The sequence below is a fragment of the Hemiscyllium ocellatum genome, chromosome 23 (genome assembly GCF_020745735.1).
Source record: "Hemiscyllium ocellatum isolate sHemOce1 chromosome 23, sHemOce1.pat.X.cur, whole genome shotgun sequence".
Classification (NCBI taxonomy): domain Eukaryota; kingdom Metazoa; phylum Chordata; class Chondrichthyes; order Orectolobiformes; family Hemiscylliidae; genus Hemiscyllium; species Hemiscyllium ocellatum.
In genome coordinates, this window is record NC_083423.1 from 30464414 (window position 1) to 30485771 (window position 21358).

The 21358-nt window shown below is 39.2% G+C and overlaps 1 protein-coding gene across 2 annotated transcripts in view; it reads right to left on the reverse strand.

The window, feature by feature from the left end:
- Positions 1–20257, reverse strand: part of hdac10 (histone deacetylase 10) — a 36224-nt gene extending 15967 nt beyond the window's left edge. For both annotated transcript variants that reach the window (XM_060843166.1, XM_060843165.1), the window contains exons 1-14: positions 20208–20257; positions 19042–19108; positions 15826–15960; positions 14208–14304; positions 12090–12187; positions 11894–11998; positions 11746–11814; positions 11170–11296; positions 10739–10804; positions 10589–10648; positions 10039–10128; positions 8343–8449; positions 7583–7650; positions 706–994 (exon numbers count right to left, since the gene is read on the reverse strand). In XM_060843166.1, coding sequence (XP_060699149.1) covers positions 706–994; positions 7583–7650; positions 8343–8449; positions 10039–10128; positions 10589–10648; positions 10739–10804; positions 11170–11296; positions 11746–11814; positions 11894–11998; positions 12090–12187; positions 14208–14304; positions 15826–15960; positions 19042–19106 — 1376 coding nt within the window. In that variant the 5' untranslated portion in view covers positions 19107–19108; positions 20208–20257. The remainder of the gene's footprint in view (positions 1–705; positions 995–7582; positions 7651–8342; positions 8450–10038; positions 10129–10588; positions 10649–10738; positions 10805–11169; positions 11297–11745; positions 11815–11893; positions 11999–12089; positions 12188–14207; positions 14305–15825; positions 15961–19041; positions 19109–20207) is intronic.
- Between the last annotated feature and the right edge of the window lie 1101 nt (positions 20258–21358).

The window sequence follows — 21358 nt, forward strand, 5'->3', positions numbered from 1 at the left end:
TCGACAAGACACAAAGGAATAACTCACAAAGGCTCCTTCAAAAGCACCTTCAAAACCCAAGACCTCTACTACATAGAAAAATAATTGACAGTCATCACATGGAACCCACATCACCTGCAAGCTCCCCTCAAAGTCACACAACATTCAGATTTGGAACTATATTAGCATTCCTTCACTGCCATTGGGTCAAAACATGGAACTCCCTCCCTAACAGCAGTCTAGTATTCCTACATTTAAGAAATGCAGTGGCTCAGGAAGATATCTCCACATTCGCGGTAATACGGGTGGGTAATACATCCTGAACAAATGGAAAAAAAAATTGTTCACTCTTGTCAACTGAAGATGTCAAATTAAGAGATATGCATTTCCTAGACTGTTTCCTGACTTTCTGAAACATTGTGGTTACAAGTTAACTTGCAAAATTTGCAGCCTATTCGGTTTAAATTTTTTTATTCCAACAATTTAGATTAATCTTCACTTTAACTATGAGAATTAGGAAACCAATACATTTCTACTGAAGGTACAAGATGATAGAACCAGTGCAAACACATTGAGCCATATGGCCTCCTTTACTGGGCAATTCTGTGATTACCTTGCTTTCAAGTTCTTACTGAATTTCCTGGGTTTTTTTTTTAGAAACCAATCACTCCAGATTACCCTTGAACTGTGCCTCCAAAAAATTAAGTTTATGCAATTCAAGCTAACCTGCAGAGAATTCCAGCTTCGTCTATGGTGACTTTCCTCTCTTCTACTTTGAGGCATTGATCCAATTTGGTTAGCTTTTCTATACAACCAGCAAATGCAGTTCTTATGGCAGGGGCTGATATTAGAACTTTCTTCATGTGGGAATCCATAAACTCCTCAAAGTCTTGATTCACATCGGAGCCTGTAGGGACTTTCTTCTCTTCTGTACTTGTAACTGTACTTGATTCAGAATCACTTTCATCAAACCCAAAGTTCTGTTTCTTCGGTTGTGTCTCATTAATAAGTACATCTGAAAAAATTGTAAAAAGTAAAAGACTAGTTAACAGCACAAATTAATTTGTCTGTATTTAGCCCACTTTCTTATTGTTTACACACAAAAGAAAATGAGATATTATTTCAGGAATGAAGCAGCGGTATATTTGCAAAATAAGACAAACTTTCCTACCATCAATATAGGAGATGATCCTGCCTGTCCTATGTATCAAAACTCAATTCAACCAATCTTCTGAATACACTTTAATTATAAAACTAAATTTACTGCTTCAATCACCTAGAAAAACAAATCAAAACCACTCCGTAAGCAAAGAGGAGAAGTCAGGTTTTGTGTGACCTGGAACAAACAGAGGATGCTGAAGAAACTCAGGTCTAGGAGCATCTGTGGGAGAGAGGAACAGAAACTTTTCAATACCCATCTCAAACATTTCGTGTTTGTTTCAGATCTTCATTGCTTTTAATTCTGTTACCTGGACTGTGTGCATTGTGTTATGAGAACAGGTTGGGTTTGTACTTGCAGGAGTTTAGAAAAGTAAATAGCAACAGGAGCTTTAAGTGAGGGGTCTTAAAAGGAGTAAATGTGGAAATTATGCTCTCTCGTGGGAGAATCAAGAACGAGGGGTCACACTGTTTAAAAATTTGAGTCTCCTGTTTAAAATAGAGAGAGAGATGAAACAAAACATGTTTCTTATGGAGGGTCATGACTCGTTGGAGTTCTCTTTCTCCAAAGAGGAAGTGAGGAAGCAAAGTCTTGAAATATTTGAAAGGCAAAGGTGGACAGATTCTTGGCAAGGAAGGGGTGAAAAGTTATTGGGGATGTACAAGAAAGATGATGTGTGGCTGCAGTCAAACCAGCTGTGATCTTAATAGTAAAGCATGCTTGAGGGGCCAAATGGCCTATCCCTCTCCTTGTTCGTAAAAAAAGGTGAGCAAATCCAACAGCGTACCATTAAGAATTGACACAAGAAATGTTGTTGAAATATCATTTCAAAGTTAAATGCATAAAATGCAACCTTACTGATGAGAAAAAGTATGAATTTAATCAATTTTGTATTTGAATACATCGTACATAGACAGGTTTGGGCAAATGGCATGATTTGAACTGAAATATGGATGATTTATAAAAATGAATGACTCAGTGTGCCCTTGACACTCATTTGAATGAGTTTAATGAGTTATTAAAGATAACTAGAATGCTTACTCACATTTTATTTTCCTATTGTTCTTTTCTGTAATTGGCAAGTCTCTTTTCTAACCAAATATTGCAGATTTGAATCTAATGAGAATGATTAAAATTTTCATAGCATTTTGGAAAGCCTCTGCATCGAATGCCACGTGGAAGCAATCCAGTTCTGAAAAACACTGGTCCGTGGCATAAAATTGCCAAAATGTAGAACACAATGGATTACGCAAATCTAATGGTGGGTTTTTGTCCTTTTTTAAAAATTCTAAACAGGTGGAAAATATGGCTTTCAGATTTGAAAAATTCCTAAACCTAGAAAAAAAAACTATAATGAAATGTACTATACTATATTAGAATTACTGCATACATTTTACAGCACAGTGAGCAATTTTTTTTAAAATTGAAAACATTTTTATTCTTTTACAAAAAAATTAAGACCCAGAAGAGATAATAATATTATTGTATTAATAATGTTGTAACAATAAACTATCTACTACTCTACAGGGTGCAATAGTCTCCTGTCTAATTAACTTAAACTAAATTAAACAAAGTGAGATTAAATTAAGCTCCAATTAAATTAAGTTACATTATATTACTCCACTCACCGCACCTTCACTGAAGCTCCTGTCCACAGGAGCAACAATTATTATGCGTATATTTACTATGCCTCCTCCCCGCTGGGTCCTCATGACTATATAATAGGCCCTAATCAGTACCACCAATAGATCAGTGCCTGTGCAACTTAGAAAGGGCCTCCATGTCTTATAAAATTGGTCTGTTCCATGGTGCACTATATTTGTAAGATAGAGCACGTACCCCAAGACTATCACCCCAAAAGACTTGGGCGGGGTGGTGTTTCTGATATTCAGTTCATTAGAATGTTCTTCCTTGCACAGTGTGTAAGAATGTTAAATAAACTCTTCCCGAGTTCACCCAGAGAGGACAGATTCGGCAGTCCCAAAAGAAGGGATACTGGGCCCACCTTAACTTCAACTCCCAGGATCTTCTCTAGCTCATTCACTATGGCACCCCAGTATTCATAAATCTTTTAACAGGACCAAAAGCAAATGTGTACAGGTGCCTGTGCTTACTTTACAATTGGGACATCCTGGAGAAGACTTTTGCTAACCTCTCTGGTGCCAGAAGGGCCCTGTGAAGGTTCTTCAATTACATAGTTTGTGCTTTATTGCATATTGAAATTTTCTTCACATTCTCCCATTTATCCCCCCATGTTTCCAATTAAATTTCTTTTCCTAGTTCCTGATTCCAGGTCCCATGGAGTCTCTCCATATCTCCCAAGGTGCTCCCTCTCTGTAAATGATATATGGTACTGACTGAAAGTGTCCCCACATCGAAGCATTCTTCTCTTTATGTCTGACTTGTAGGGTTGAGCCAAGAGCATGGTCTTCTTCTGTATCATCTGCATAAAGAGTCATTTTGAACTCCTCAATTCATACCTTTGGTGCTATTATTTCGCTGTCCTTCTGGATAGCCTTCGCCAACATCTCAATTACCAAAGTAGATAGCAGCGGCAAGAAAGCTGCCTCTCCCAATTCTAAAATTATCCAATTTAACACTGTTCGTGATAACCACCGCCTTGGGGTCACTACATAGCACTGCCACTCACCTAGCGAAGACCAAAACAATCTAGAATACCACTCCACCCGATCAAACGCCTTTTCCACATCCAGGGAGACCACCAAGCCTGGAATTAATCTCTATTGACATACTTGCACTATATTCAATACCCTCCTGATACTATAGGAAGAGCTACGGCCCTTGATAAAGCCAGTATGGTCGTCTTTTATAATAACAGGCAGTACTATTTCTAACCTCAGGGCCAGCACCTTTGATGTCTATTTTGAAGTCTACATTCAAAAATGAGATAGGGCTGTATGAAGCATAATCCTTGGCGTCTTTCCCTTTCTTTAAAATGAAGGGGATATTGGCCACCCCACGAGAGGACAGAAGGCAGTCCTGGCTACACGAGAGACTATATATCCCCAGAAGTGGCTCAGCCAACAGGTATATAAACTCCTTGTAAAACTCACTTGGGAACCCATCTGGGCCAGGTGGTTTGCCACTTTGGAGCTGCCCTACTGCCTCTTGCACCTCTTGTATTGTCAGGGGTGCATTCAAAAGGGAGGCCTGCTCTGTGTTTAAACCAGAGAGGTCCAGATTTTTGAAGGATTCCATTCTCGCTACTCCATCCTCTCAGCCCTCCGACTGGTATAACCCTGCATAGAATTACCAAAATCTGGTATTAATCTTATTCAGCTCATGGATGATGGTACCAGCTCTCTCCCAAAGATATAATGGACTGCAGAGCACTTTTCTTCCTATCTCCATATTTGAACAATCTGTGCTTTGTAAAGGAGACTCCTCCCTTTGCCATCTGTGTGCGCACTGAGTCCAGAGCAGCTCAGAGAACTGTTATCCAATGTAACTTAACCACAGATGGTCTGTTACAACACGCTGACTCAGCTGCTCTCAGTCAGGCCTCAAGCACCCGTTGCTGCTCCTCTTTCTGCCACTTTCTAGTTGTTGTATATGAGATAATCAGACCCCTTACATACATCTCGGTGGTCTCCCAAAGCACCAAAGGATTACTGGCCATACTCAAATTGACATCCCAGAAGGCCCTGAACTCTCTTGTCATGTATAAAGTTGCCATCCCTCAACAGAAAGGGATTCACACGCCAGTGCCACATGCCTGTTCCACTACCCTTAATCATGACAACCAAGTACACTGCCGCATGGTCCGAAATAGTTATATTCTCAATCTCGCAGGCCAACAGAGTCCAAACAACAGATGGAATAAAGAACGTATCAATTCTCATGTGGCATTTGTGCAGGTTGGAGAAGGTAAAATCCCTCCCATTTGGGTGGAGCCACCTCCATACATCCATTAGCCCCAACTCCTAGCTGTCTAGATTGCAGAGGTGTACCCGACAGAGCCCTTGGCATCCTGCCGACCACAGAGTCTGTGAGATGATTGAAGTTTCCTCCTATAATCGTACAGCGCATCTCAAGAGCCGTTAGTTTATAGACTGCAACAACTAAAAATTTGAGGGGTTGCGCCAGGGGACAATAAACATTCAGGATGCCATACTCTTCTCAATGTCCTCAAGCCTTGAGAATGATGAACCATCCATGCTCATCCTGGATTTGATCTATCATTCAAAATGGGAGGTTCCTCCATTCACGTATGGCTACTCTGCTACTTTTAGAGTTGAAGGAGAAGAATAACCTATAGTATCCCCCTCTGCTGTAACTTCAAATGTTCCCTATCAGTTAAGTGCATCTCTTGCAGCAGAGCAATGTCAACCCTTTTCCTTCCTAAGGTTGGACAGCACATTCTTTCTTGTAATGGCAGGGTTGGGGGGGGGGGGCGGTGTGGAGGTGGTGGTGGTGGCTCCCTTTTATATTCCAGGTGCACTATCTGAACAGATTACTAGCCATGGCCACCCACCGCAGGCCATAGTCCCCCAAGAGGAAGAAGCCCATTCAATATGCAGCGAGTGGAAACGACACAGACTTTATAAAATCTAACAACTAACCCTACAAACACTACTAAAACTAAAAAAAAACTAACCACCACTCCTAACTTGAATGAACAAACATATAAATGACAAATCACAAGAGATCTCCCCACCTTGCTAATTGGGACATTCACTCCAAACCTTATTGCCCTCCTGGTTCCTTCCATCTAAAACTGCATCCCAAACCCAGGCAACGCACAGACAGAAAAAAAGTGTTATTTACACTCATGAAAGTTAACAATGGACACCCTCCCCTCCATATCTCAACCCCATATATCTTTATCAAAAGTAGTAACCACCCCTCACCTAGAAAAAAAAGTGAAATAACATGAAATATTAAACATTCCAAATTTTATACCAAAGCAATGCCAAGCCTATAGGACTAAAATCCACAAAAGGGAAAAGAACAAAGAAAAAGAAAAAAGTATTAGACCATTGTCCACAAACTTATTTTTCCACTTCCGGCTTCGGCCCAAGTTAATTATTTCAGAGTTCACAAATTCTTTTGCTTTTTCCACTGAGTCGAAATTAGAAACAGATTCCCCATGATTAAAACACAGTGCTGCCGGATACCTCAGAGAATATTGGATATTAAATTTTCAATTTTTCAGAACATCAAAAGATTTCCTCTTATTATGGCCCCAGAAAAGTCTTGAAAAAACATTATTCTTGAACCTTAAAATACCAGCGCCAGTAGATCTCTTCCCAATCTTCTGGAAGTTTCTATTATTATCTGCTTGTCTTTGTAGTGCTGGAGACGCATGAGGACCAGGTGCTGGCCTGACCCAGACCTGTGCATCGTGATCTGATAGGCCCTCTCCATAGTCAGCCGGCCCGACTCGATCTCCAGCCCCAGCAACTTCGGGAGCCACTTCTCCAGGAACCCAACCAGACTCTTGTCCTCCTCACCACGCTCCAGAAGACCTACGACCTGCAAGTTTTCCTCCGACCTCGATTATCAAAGTCGTCGACCTGGTCCAGCACGGCCTAAACCTGGCCCTCCAGAGTTCAGCTCTGTCCCTCAGAGTTTTCTGTCGTGATCTCTGATGCCACTGTCCTTTACTCGACCGCTTCCACACCTTGATCCAATGACTGAATCTCCTGCTCATGCTTTTTCAGCATGGCAGAGATCGGCTCCAGCATTGGTTCAATTTTTTTTTGTCGGAGTTTTGCAAACGCAGAGTAGATGCTGCTGCTCCACCGGGTTCAAAGGCGTAACCAGGGGAGTCGAAGCAGCAGCTGCGGGAGTGCCCGACACCGTGGGAGAATGCCCTGCCTGCTGTCATCCTTTCGCTCCTATTCCCTTAGTAATTTTCATCTCGATTCCAGAGCTTCCAGATCCAAATTTAAAAAGGTTCTAGATATTTTACCTACTTTGTGCTAACTATTTTTCTTAGGGGTTGCTGGAGGTGGAGGGGGTGGAAATCCATCTTGCCCCAACATCGCAGACTTTTCAGACCACCACCATTTTGAATTGCCCCAAAGTGAACAGTTTTATTCTGCAACACCAGGTTATAGTCCAACAGGTTTAATTGGAAGCACACTAGCTTTCGGAGCGACGCTCCTTCATCAGGTGATGAAGGAGCGCTGCTCCGAAAGCTAGTGTGTTTCCAATTAAACCTGTTGGACTATAACCTGGTGTTGTGCGATTTTTAATTTTGTACACCCCAGTCCAACACCGACATCACCAAATCATGAGTTTTATTCTGCATCTGGCCACTGTACTTGCCACACAGAGTGACTGAAGATATATATGCATATTCAATGTTTCTTTCTGGGACACTGAAGCTCTTCAGTGGCATGAATGTCAAATCCCATACCTTGCTTCTACAACCCTAAAGAGTCAAATTATGGCACAAATAATTTTTCACAAGGTTACCTTGATATTTTAAAAACTTCCAGTATGGCTGGTGCACAGCTCTCACATTCTGAACAGATTCTATGGCACTGTTGGGACACAATTTTTTAAAATAATTTATTCAGTTGTTAATGTATAAAATTCAAATGGTCTGCATTTGAAGTTTGCCATCACATCACTATGTAATATTATCACTAGGCTCCTAGCCCTGAAATTTATGTAACTACCACTACATTGGCAGCTATTTCTCAGATTCCACTAACATTTGCAGCATCCTGATCTGGTGATCAGTCTCATCTTGAAAAACTCTTCGTGTGCAGCAATTAAAAATACTCAATTTCATTAATACCAAAGTGTTAATGTAACAATAAACTTTAGAACAATTTTGTTAAAGAAAATGCACTCCACCTTTTTTTGAGCAAAAAACCTTAGGGTGAAGAATTAAATATAAACCAAGAACAATGATTTGGAGTAAGTATGTAAATAGCTGCTATGCAAATAAAGTAAGCACTAGAAACTTGAAGCAAATTTTACAATTTGTTTATCCTTAAATAAAACAAATAATTGCAGATGCTGGAGATTTGCTGGAAAAACTCAGCAGGTCTGGCAGCACCTGAGAAGAGAAAACAGAGTTAACATTTCAAGTCCAGTGACCCTTGAAGAGCTTTCTCCAACAACTTATATTTGTCCTTCTATGATATCTACACATTGTTAAAGTCCAACACAAACTGAGTAATGTGGTAAAATAAAAGAAACAAAACCACGCTAATTGATTAAATACCTTATGCATGGCACAATTTCCCCAACCAACGGAGGCATAGGGTCTCCTAGTAATGCTCGGACAGTCATACAGACAGATTCCGAAAGGGAACGTAAATTGTATCCTCCCTAAAAGAAAAAATCCTTATGGTTACAGGGTCTCATGGAGAATAGATATGGACATGACACAATTGACATGAAGAGGAAATTCTCTCGAAGTCCATTAACATATGCATCAAACCACTTTAATATTAATCAAGTAAACTTTATTTAATTTTATTAAACTGAAAATATAATTTTGAAATTCAAGTCATCATTGTTTTATTTCTTATAGTTAAAAATTTTCTACTAAAAATTAATTCAGGAATAGTATCTAGCTTATGGATAAAGCCTTTCTAGGATAAACAATAATGGTGGACAAAGGGTCATGAGATTGTAAGATTTGGAAACAAAATGTAGATAACATTATATAATACAAGTTATAATAGATAACATAGTATACATAATAATATTCTCATTCCCCAATTGAGAGGATATAAAAGATAAAATATAATCCAAAAAAAACACACAACTTTGCAAACCACAGTGATGTGATTGGACATGTTATGTGTGCCTTCAACATTCATTCTCTAAAGCCAATCAAAGCTACTTTCACCTATAGCTTATCAGTTGAACATAAAGATTCAAAGGTTATTTCAAGACCCTTCTATTTCTGAGAAATCCTTATCTATCTCCTGCTAATGATTTGATTTGTCCACATTAGTCACAATCCCGGGTCAAGAAGTTGCTATTGTGCAGTAACCAAACAAGACCTGACACCAGCTGCCAGGCAAACAGCATAGGGAAAGGAAGGAAACTATGTGCCACAAGCTCAAAATGTATATCTTACCATTCAACCATGCAGTCTCCATTCCTCGCTCTTTTAATTCTAAGATACTTCAACAACACAGGGATACAACAATGGCACTACACTGGCTTTCCAGCCCTACCATTTATATTTCCACTGAAACAATCAGCAACAGCCAGCAAAAATACAATTGGGTGTCTATGCCTGTCTCACTAATTCAAGCAATCTATGCTTCTAATAGAACAATGTTGTGTTTGCCATCGTCAGTTTTCTTTAACATTCACCTAAACAGGCAGATTGTACCTCAGCTAATGCCTCAGCTGAAAGGCAAAACCTCAGCTCTCCAATGGATTAGATTAAGAATGAAATATCAATGTGGGGTTTTGAATCACCACCCCAAAAGACAAGAAACTACTAATATCAAAATGGCATAGGTTATGACAAATTACTAAACCTTAAATGAATGATAATTCCTCACAGAATTGAAAGAGAAACAAAGAAATGGGATAAAACTTGAGGTACATTTATGTTTTTCTGAATTCCACTTGTAATACTGGAGAGAAACTACATATTTAGACCAGTTTAGTAATTGTAAGTAAAAAAGATAAAATCATCCAGCATGATATCAGAAATAATCTCTCCACGACATTCCAATCTGCTGCAAAACTTGAATAAATTGCATCTTCACAAATATTACATTATCTACATATTAACTAGCAAACATGTACCTGATTTTAATGTATATTTAATAGGTTCAAAGTTACCCATATAAAAGATAAACCAGTGAATTTTCGTACATAATCCTTTATCACAAGCAATTTGATAAAATGCTCTGTGGTAGCATGCATAATTTGAGAGAAAATGTTCATACCTCTAACACAACACATAGTTTCCCATTAGCTAGTGGCATCAGCAAGTGAGTCAGATGAGCAAAACACTCAGGTGTAGCACACATTTCACCCTGGAGGATGACAGAGGAAATTGTCAAATTGTGTTCCTAGGGCCAAAACACTTGGACATCTTGAAGTAACTTTCTAGAAATAAGACATATTTTACTGGGGAGAAGTTATCTATGCAAGTTGATTCAACTTTTATAAATTGTTCATGCCTAGTGGTGCTATAATTTGAAATGATATGCAATTTAAAGTGCATCTATTTTAAAATATGGCTCAGTTAAAAATATTAACAACTTTTTGAAACAAAAGAAAACAATTGATTCCAGTTAGGTCAATAGTTTTATGTTGCACATAAATAGTGCTGTGTGCAAGTAAGAAAGAGCAATAGAGGAAACAGCTTATTAGTCATATATTAGTAATATAAAAAAGTAAATCGAAAATAGTCAGCATGGTCGTATACAAATAACTTCATCTTGATCAAATCATGTCTATGTTTGAAGTAGTAAAGACAATTTATAAAAATACCTCTGGATCTCCAATTGCAGTGTCAAATCCAGCTGAAACCAGAATCAATTCTGGATTAAACTGTAATGACAATAAGTCATTTATTAACAAATTACAAATACAAAGGAGTACAATCCTATTATTGAAATAGTTAAATGTAACAATAATTACCTCATAAGCCATCGGAAGTAAAACGTAGAAGAAAGCTGCCAGATAGTCAACATTTTCCATTCCTGTCTGTTATAAAAGAAAAAGTTATTTTTACTTAACTTATGAAGTATGGAATTTAACGCTATGCTTATAGATGATTGCCAGTGAGAGATGCAGTTAAGAAATACCCATGGTTCCAAGTTAAATCCTTGGGAAATCTCTCCGGTAACAGTGCAGTAGGAAGAGAAGCCATTGTTATTGATTATGTCAGCAAGACCAGAAATAAATTAAAAGGATGCAAGGAAAGTGGGTAAGGAAGAAACAACCAGTTCAAAAGCTTGCACCAGCACATATATGACAGGCAGCACCACTCCCCTACTGCACTGTTAGTTTTATAAGATGCAAACAGCTTGATAGTTCAAATCAAAATAATTTTTTTACAATAAAAACACCTTGTTCCATGGAATGTTTACATTGAATCCTGCCCCTTTGCCTTTTCCAATAGCACTGTAGTCAGAGTCCTTTAAATTGGGCCAGAACTGCTGGTTTTCATAACGATGCCATGAGAAATATAGAACACTAAAAGAAACCAAAGATACAAAATTGCTTGTTTGTACATAAATCACATTAAAATAACTAGCCTCCTGGGAACCCAGTTAAACCTCAGTATGCCAATGGCCATCCGGGTGAAGACAATTAAATCAGGGACTTTACCAATTTATCAGTACAGCCCCCTTGTTGTGCAGCATAGTGTCCCTAATGCCTGAACAGAGAGGCCTGGGTTTGGGTCCCACCCTCTCCAGAGATGTGTAATAACATCTCTGAACATGTTGATGAGAAAGAAAGGATTTTTAAAAAAAAAATCAATTTAGCACTCATCAACACAGCTATTGGAAGAGCCAAGTTCGCTTGGAAATTTAGATGACTTTCTCATGACAGGAACTATAACAAAACCACTGGCCAGGATAGATTTCTCCCCTGTAATATCAATTTTGGTTTTGTAAAAGCACAAATGAGATTGTACTAACCTGGGATCCTCCTCAAATGTGTACTGAGTTCCTTGGCCATGATGCACATCCCAATCAACAATCAGAATCCTGGAAGAGATGACTGATATAAATTATAAATGATATCAGCAAAATAAACCAAGTTTTCTAATTAAAAAAAGATCTTCACCTCTTTGCTCCATATTTTTCTTTTGCATATTTGGCTGCTATTGCTACATTATTAAAGATACAAAATCCACAGGCTTTACTCTTCTGGCTATGATGACCTGGAGGTCTGGGAAAATGAATTTTTAAAAAAGTCTTATCATGCGAACACATATTTCACAAAATCAAATGAAATATATAAATATGAATTTATCCAGTACCTGACCAATGCCATCCCATTTCTTACTTTACCCAACATAACTGCATCAACAAGCTGCAGAGTTGCTCCCAGAGCTACTTTGGCACAGTGGTAAGAATTCTAAAACAAAATGAGATTTTGATAAAACTAGTAATAAAGTCACATAGTTGAATTAACATGCTGAAAAACTTAGTTGCCAGTAATCAATTCAACCACTATTTTTTTTAAAAACAGTTTACCTAGTTGATAAATTCTCAAAATACTCTCCAGCAGGCAAAAATGTTGCCTTAGGTTTACTTTCTTATCTGTAATTATTTTTGTGGCTTGGGTTATTAGACATGTTTAAGTGTTGATTAATTATTTTAGCAAACTTAGTATTGGATTACTCTCATACAGATCCATTGTGTCACAACATGCTGCCTGACTTCCTCCTGGTTCAAGTCTTTCAAGATAATTTTCTTTTAAAAAAAACATTTTTTTTTAAGTCAACCTGTTTAGAGATGTTATTGTACATCTCTGGAGCAGGTGGGACTTGAACACAGACCTCCCTGTCCAAGGGCAGGCACACTACCACTGTGCCACACGAGGGCCCTCATTTTGCAAATTTTCTTCTTTCACGTTCTCAATATGGATACATACCCAATAACTTGTCCACCATCGCACACTGGTAGTTACGTTTCTTGCCTGGACTCTAACATCAGTAAGATGTTTTGCCGCAGTTGGGAGAAATGACATCTCTAACACTTCTCATTCATCAGCACATAAAAAGGGTTATAGAGTAACAGCTTACAACCGGGACCTTAGATACTCCATTTTTGTTAGTCATAAGATGTCCCTTAGCCCAGAAATGTCAAGCTAACTAAAGCAGCTCTGCCGTGTATAAGATTAACTGGGCCCACAGAGTTCAAATGCTCGACTCTCTAGTCGTGTTTTTCTTTTAATTATTGTTAATGCAATCATTTTTCGATTCATAATTCAATCCCTAGTTGAAACTCTGCATTCAGCACATGTATAAGAATTAAAAAACAAATGTTAAATGTGACATAAATCAAGATAGTGTTGTACATGCTACCCCAGTACTCCATATTGAAAGATTTTCCTATTTCCAGTAATTTTCACTGAAGTCAGAGTGAGTACATGGAGCAAAAAGTAGATATCTTCTAAATTGCATGACCCCTTAACATGTCTGCAGCTTATCACAAAGCACCTCACATTCAACAAATTACTTGTGAATCACAAGGAAAGAGTGCAGCTAATCTGCTATATTAGCATACCACAAATGGCAAATAGTCTTTTGCGATTAGAATGCTAACAAGGGTTAGGAAATCTTCTTACACAGAACAAGTAGATTGAGTTTGACAGCTCTTGGGAAAAACAAAATTGACAATAAAACAGAAAACTTCAAAAGTTCTACTGAAGTGACAGCTTAGATTAGGAGTTCACAAACTTCTGATTTTCATAGCTTCACAGAACTCTACCAACGAGAATGTGGTCTTGTTCAATCAATCCATTTTAGATCTATCAAAACGCAATTTACATCAATCCATTAGTCCTACATTTAAAAATCTAAAACTAAAGCAGCCAAAGCTCTTCAATAAGGAGGTGGAGCCCTGTTGGTTGATCACCAGAGTTAATTGCTCAGATGTAATGTTTAATGTAATCTATTTTTCCAAAACAACCTGACTAGAGATTTTATTGCTCTGGAGTCGATGGAACTTTAACCCAGGTCTCTCGGTCCAGGGATACAGACACTATCACTACGTCACAAAAGGGCTCATTTATCCACATTTAACCTATTTTTCTAATCAACTTGTTCAGAAATGTTAATACACACCACTGGAGCGGATGGAACCTGAACCTGGGCCTCCCAGTCCAGGGACACCACCACTGTGCCACAAGAGGACCCATTTGCCCAGATTTAATCCATAGGAGATTTCTATGGATTCCTAATACACAGATAGGAGATACCTGGCCTAAGTTATGTGACCAGTCCTGGGATGGAGTCTTGAAGTTACCAAGTCCAATGCAAGTGAAAGTGCTGCCAATGCAAGAGAGTTGGCACAGTAAAAGAAATAGAAACATGATTTTTCTCCTGAATTTTAATTATGAATTTTTTTGATACAAGTAGCATTTTACTTACAGGATGGAAGTACACATCATTATAATTATAGGAAAATGTCTTCAGCTCTTCAACATTCATAGATACAGTAGATTTCACATCTTCTATGTAATCCAAGCTAAAGAAAGAAAACACTTCAATGTGAACTAACTCAAATCACTAGTTTAGCGAAATTAATTGCATTTTGCAATACAGTATGTAGATTTAGCAATGGTAATATGTATTATAGTTTCTGATCATGGATTGATGTGATTAGCTTTATCATTGAATTAATCAGTCCATGATCTAATGAAATCATGAATCCAGCTTCACAAGCCTACCCCTGTTCCTATGCTTCCATGCTTGTGTCAACAAGATAGACATGTCCTCGGAAAACCTTCAAAAGTGGCAATGGCAAAACTGGAAATCTAGGCGATCTGGCTGGACCGGTTCACTTTTTCAAAGCTCAAGTATTGCAGTTATAAAATTAGTATTTGTTGTACTCACTTGTTGAAAATGATTAAAACTTCCAATTAAACAAATGTCATTACAGAAGAAAATGATTTAATAAAATCAATTTCTGAAGCCATACTCATTCCCCAAATTTGTGCAATTTTTGGTCAATAAAAACAATTTGTAATTTATACACCTTTGCATCATGCAGCAGGTTATGTACAGAGGTACACACATTCTTTTTGTTTTATTCCCTTGTGTAATATGGGTCTCGCTGGCTGGCCAGCGTTTATTGCCTATCCCTAGTTGCCCCTGAGAAGGTGGTGTTGAGCTGCCTTCTTGAACTGCTGCAGTCCACAACTAACGATTAATACAATTGAGTGGGTTTGATAGACCATTTCAGAGGGCAGTTTGGAGTCAACCACATCGCTACGAGGATGGCAAGTTTCCTTTCCTGAAGGGCATTTCTGAGCCAGATGGATTTTTATTACAACTGACAGTAGTAACCATCAGGCCAACTCTTTATTCCAAGTTTTTTTTAAATTGATTTAAATCTCACCATCTATCATGGATTCAAACCCGTGACCACAGAACATTGGCTTGGGGTTCTTGATTGCTAGTCCAGTGACATTACCATGAAACATTACCTCACCCTCTTGCTGATCTGTTTCAATCATTTAACTAGTGTGTTTTCCAATGGCAATGCCTCTATGAATCAGAATCCAGTAGCCAACCAATCAGTACTTTCCTCTTAAAAGAGAATAAATATTGTTTCCTTTCACACTGGTATTCTTGTGAATTGTCCCGATGTGTGTAAAACAAAAGCTTCAGCAAAATGTTGTGTTTTTTCCTGCAATATTCGAATTCTCTTGTTCATGGGCCTGATTTAGTACTTGGCTTCTCTACCTCTTACCTTTATGACCTTTCTTAAGCACTAAATTTTTAATTTGCTATATTGTTTAAAAAAAACCCAAAAATCAGTGGAAAAAGACAGAGCATATGTTCCCCCTGAGCAATGCAAATAAGAAACTGGCTGTTTATCGCCAAAACAAATAGGAGAAACAATTACATGTCAAGATCACTTGATATTCTTAGGAATAATAGTAGGAAAGACACAGAAGGGTGACAGCCTGCTGCCCAATCTTTAAGTCAAAGGGGATAAACATATAAATACACTTGATAACATAAGTTTAAATGCAGGTACAACCTGTGAACCAACAGAAGTTCTTCTTCAATGGCTTCTCGAACAGATAGTGGGATGCATCTTTCCAGAAGACCATAGTATTTCAGTTTTTCATGAGAAGCAGACAGTCGCTCTGGCTTTTCGATACTGCAAACTGGGCTAAAATGTAGCCAAAAGTAGGAGTGTTACCAAGATTAATATAATGTGTCATAAGCAATTCTTTACTTGCCAGATGAAAGTTCAAAGAACCAAAAAACTCTGGATGCTGGAAATCTGAAACAAAAATCAGAAATTGCTGCAAAGTCTCAACAGATTTGGCAACTTCTGTAGAGGGAAGTCACAGTTCATGTCTTGGGTCCAGTGATCTTTCTACAGAACCAATGGCAATTAGGAAAAGGATGGTATTTAATTAGTTTGAGAACTTCAATATTTTATTCAGAGTTGCCATGACAAACAGCATAAAGAAAACATATCTATTGTGCTATCATACCTTTTTTTTGGCTAACACATATGATAATGGTCAGCATAAGCTTCTACTGAAAGGCTGTAATACAGCACTGAAACAGACCCTTCAGTCCAACTCATCTTTGCCAACTAAGTTTCCAAAACTACACTAGTCCCAGTTGCCTGCATTTAGTCCATATTTATCTAAAGCTTTCCTAATTGTGTGACTGTATCCCATTTACCACTTTCTCTGGCAGTTTATTTTACATTTGAACCACTGTGTGAAAAACATGGCTCCACTGGTCCTTTTAAAATTTGTCCCTTCTTGCCTGAAAAATATGCTCCCTAATTTTGAACACCCCCACCTTTGGGAAAAGACTTCTGCTATTCACTTTATCTATTCCCCTCACGATTTTTATAAACCTCTTCAAGCTTAACCCTTAACCTCCTACACTCTAGTGCAAAAGGTTCCAGCCTATCCAGCCTCCCCTTATGACTCAAATCCTCCAGTCCCAGCAACATGCTCATAAATCTTTTCTGAACCTGTTTGACACCCAAGTATAAAAAGAGTGCAGTACTTAGAAAGAAAATCAGACTGGTTGGGTTTCAGGTATATAATAATTAACCTTCCTTAGAACCTAACTAGACTATATACAATTATTTCAGTTTTCCCAATATTTAATTATCTAGTTCCAGATGTTAGATAAACAGGCTGATAATTTAGGAACAATTGACAAGTCATGAAAGGTGGTGGTAAGATACAGCTAACTGTCAGATTACATGCTGAGCTTTCAGGTAATATTGTTGTGAAGCAGAATGTAGATGAAAAACAGAATTGTAAGGGATAAGATTTATGAACATCTGGATAGGAATAATGTGATCAAGGATAGTCAGCATGGTTTTGTGAAGGCAGGTCATGCCCCACAAACCTTATTGAATTCTTTGAGAAGGTGAGTAAGGAGGTGGACGAGGGTAAAGCAGTAGATGTGGTGTATATGGATTTTAGTAAGGCATTTGATAAGGTTCCCCATGGTAGGCTTCTGCAAAAAAATATGGAGGTATGGCACTGAGGGTGAGTTGGAGATTTGGATTAGGAATTGGCTGGCTGGAAGAAGACAGACGGTAGTAGTTGATGATAAAGGTTCATCTTGGAGTGCAGTTACCAGCGGTGTTCCGCAAGGATCTGTTTTGGGACCATTGCTGTTTGTCATTTTTATAAATGACCTGGAGGAGGGGCTAGAAGGTTGGGTGAGCAAGTTTGCAGATGATATGAAAGTCGGTGGAGTTGTTGACAGTGAGGAAGGATGTGGCAGGTTACAGCGGGATATAGATAAGCTGCAGAGCTGGGCAGAAAGGTGGCAAATGGAGTTCAATGTAGGTAAGTGTGAAGTGATTCACTTTGGTAAGAGTAACAAGAAGATGGGGTACTGGGCTAATGGTCGGATACTTAGTAGTGTGGATGAATAGAGGGATTTTGGTGTCCATGTACACAGATCTCTGAAAGTTGCCACCCAGGTAAATAGTGCTGTGAAGAAGGCATATGGCGTACTGGGTTTTATTGGTAGAGGAATTGAGTTCCGGAGTCCTGAGGTCATGTTGCAGTTGTATAAGACTCTGGTGCGGCCGCATCTGGAGTATTGTGTGCAGTTTTGGTCGCCAAACTATAGGAAGGATGTGGAGGCACTGGAATGGGTGCAGAGGAGGTTTACCAGGATGTTGCCTGGTACGGTAGGAAGATCGTATAAGGAAAGGCTGAGGCACTTGGGGCTGTTTTCATTGGAGAAAAGAAGGTTTAGGGGTGACTTGATAGAGGTGTACAAGATGATTAGGGGTTTAGATAGGGTTGACCATGAGAACCTTTTTCCACGTATGGAGTCAGATATTATGAGGGGGCATAGCTTTAAATTAAGGGGTGGTAGGTATAGGACTGATGTTAGGGGTAGATTCTTTACTCAGCGAGTTGTGTGTTCATGGAATGCCCTGCCAGTAACAGTGGTGGACTCTCCCTCTTTATGGGCATTTAAACAGGCATTGGATAGGCATATGGAGGATAGTGGGCAAGTGTAGGTTAGGTGGGCTTGGATCGGCGCAACATCGAGGGCCGAAGTGCCTGTACTGCGCTGTATTTTTCTATGTTCCATATGTAGAGGGATCAAAGACAGGTTCTCAAGGAATATCAGAGATAATGATATGAGTGGGAAGATAGCACATGTGCATCGCTTGCAGGATCAGCAATTGCTGCTCATCCTAAATATTCTTGAATTAAACAGCTTGCAAAACCATTTCAGAGGACAGTTAAGTGTCAACCACATAACTGTGGATCTGGAGTTACTTGTAGGTCAAATTGGGCAAAGATGTCCTTCCCTAAAGGGTATTGGTGAATCAAATTGGATTTTTACAAAATTACCATTATGCAGAGGGGCTTTCAATTCCAGTTATAGTTCATAATATTAGTTCCAGTAGTAGTTACAGTTATATTCTGCCCATTGCCAAAGTGAAATTGAACCTCTGTCTCAAGATCATTAACAGATGTCACTGGATTACTATGCTTTGAAAGTGACTTGCATTAAGTTGACAAAATTAAAATTAGGAAGCAAAGCATCGTCCCACCCAACTGCATCACACTGGAGAGATTTGTAGGAAAATGGTGTGCTGAACTACTTAAGTTTAAAATTGCTTTGTGTGAAGTCAAGAATTGCTGATGTTTCAAGGTTTACCTATTTACAGTGCTTCTTAAAAACTTTAAAGCAAAAGAATTGATTGCTTTAGAAACATAAGACATATTACACCACTTACAAATCCCACAGCAGGCTGTAATTCTTCATTTGTTCATTGTAGACCAAACCGGTTCTCAAAGCCATGACTGAAGAAATGAAAATACATTGTCACTCAATCCAAAATAAAATCAATTTTAACTTTAAAGTATATGTTAAGAGCTTAAGATCAGAAGATGTGGAAGCAGAAGTAGGCTCCACATTGAATGCTGCACCATTCAATGAAATCATATCTGATATGAAAATCCTCAACCCCTTTGCCCCAATGCCCTCCACTCCTCTACTAATCAAAAAAAACCTCTCAGCCCTGAATATACTCAATACTCAACAATGTAACCTTGAATATACTAAATGACCCAGCCTCGACAGTCCACTTTGGGAAAGAATTGCACAGATTCACAATCCTCAGAAGAAATCTCTCCTCATCTTCATTTTGAATGGGTGACCCCTTATTCAGATCTTACACCCTTTAGTCCTAGACTCTCCCACAAGGAGAAAACAACCTGTTCACATCTGCTCCAAAAGCTAGTACAGGTACTTCCAAATGAACCTGTTGTCGATAACCTGGTGTTTGAGTGTGGGGTGCTGGAGAAGCACAGAAGATCAGGCAGCAGCCTCGGAGCAGGAGAATTAGCCCTTTATCGACTCTCCTCCTCCTCCTCGGATGCTGCTTGACCTGCTGTGCTTTTCCAGCACCGCACTCTGGACTCTGATCTCCAGCATCTGCAGTCCCCGCTTTCTCCTATCACCTGGTATTGAGTGATTTTTAACCTCGCCCACCCCAGTCCAATACCGGCACCTCCACGTCGTGTCTCAAACAAAGTAGTTTAGGAATGAGATGTGGAAGAACTGTGAAAGGTCACGCTTCCCACACTGTTTCACTTTAATTGTTTAACATTGACCTTTTCTTGTCACGCGAATTCTTAATTTCTTGGACTAAATCTCAGTCTCTGGCCTAGTGTGGTAAACGCTGTCCCGTTAACAACTCCGAACGTTGTTGAACAATATCTCCAGGTGAACTAACATACAGAAAACTACGAAAACATTCCCTCCAAAACCTCGATCTCTTTGCAGCACAAGTTCTCCTAAACTTCTCGCCAATTTCGAGAGCAATTCCGCTCACATCTCTCCACCAAGCGCGTTAATGAAACATGCTCATTGTTAAGCAGTTATTCAACACCATGCTACCTGAAATGAAATTTGACCATCAGCAGCGATCACTCAGAGCAGCCACCCAGCGAATCTCAGGTCACTCTCCTCCTACTGTTTCACGGCATCAGCTGCAATTAGCTTTATTTAAAGTTTTTGAAAAGGTTTCAGGAGACCAACAATATCTGAGGAGATTAGATGGGGGCAAAATTAGATGGGGGCATGCGAGGTGGATGGATAGAAGTTATGCATAGCTGGCCGGAGTGGGGGTTCAATACATGCAGTAGGAGTAGATGGACATAAGGGGGCTGGGAATGGATGATGGGGAAGGTGAGAATGGATGAGGGTCGCCTGGCTGAAGGGAGGAATGGAGGGGGGAGATGGGGGGGGGGTGGATGAGCAGCTGGTCAAGGGGTTGGAGGAGGAGAGGGTGGTCGAGTAACAGGGAAAGGGAAAACAAAGAGTGGGACTTGGTGCACTCTTGGAGGGCTGGGTAAACAAGCAGCTCGGGGGCAAGTTTGGCTGAATATGCAGATCGGGGGAAGTGGGAACATCGGGTGGGTGACTAGCTGGTGTCGGTCATGAGAGCCCCTCGTCTGATTTAGGTCGGGTATCTGTGGTTGGGTGGAGTCAGGAGTGGTAAGCGAGTCATTTGGGTTGAATTACACTGGGAATAACTCATTTATACCAGAAATTAAATTATGGCATAATATACTTTGATATATATTCTGTTACGTTTTGTGTTTCCAGCGTGTATCAAATATTCTTGCAAAGGAGAAACCAACCCATTTCAAATTTAAACTTCCCAGGTAATAACTACACACGGGCAAAATGTCAGAACCTCTAGTGGGTCCAAGAGTGCAAAAGTGATGGATATTTCAACCTTCACCTCTGTTGGCGTTGGAAGATCCAACTCGTTTGTTACGAACAGGACGAAATGGACAAAGTCAGCCAAGATTTGTCGGGAAAAAACTTGTGGGTACAGAACGCTACTGTAGAACACCAATACATGAACTTTATCCCGAAACAGTGAAGTGGAATTCACGACTAAAGGATTAGTTATAATGTTACATGCAAATCAACGTCGTCCAGTTATCAAAAGCTACATTATGATTGAAAACTGTGTTAATATGATTGTCAAACACGCATTAATAAATGCATAACAATAATTCAATATTCACTTTAGAAAA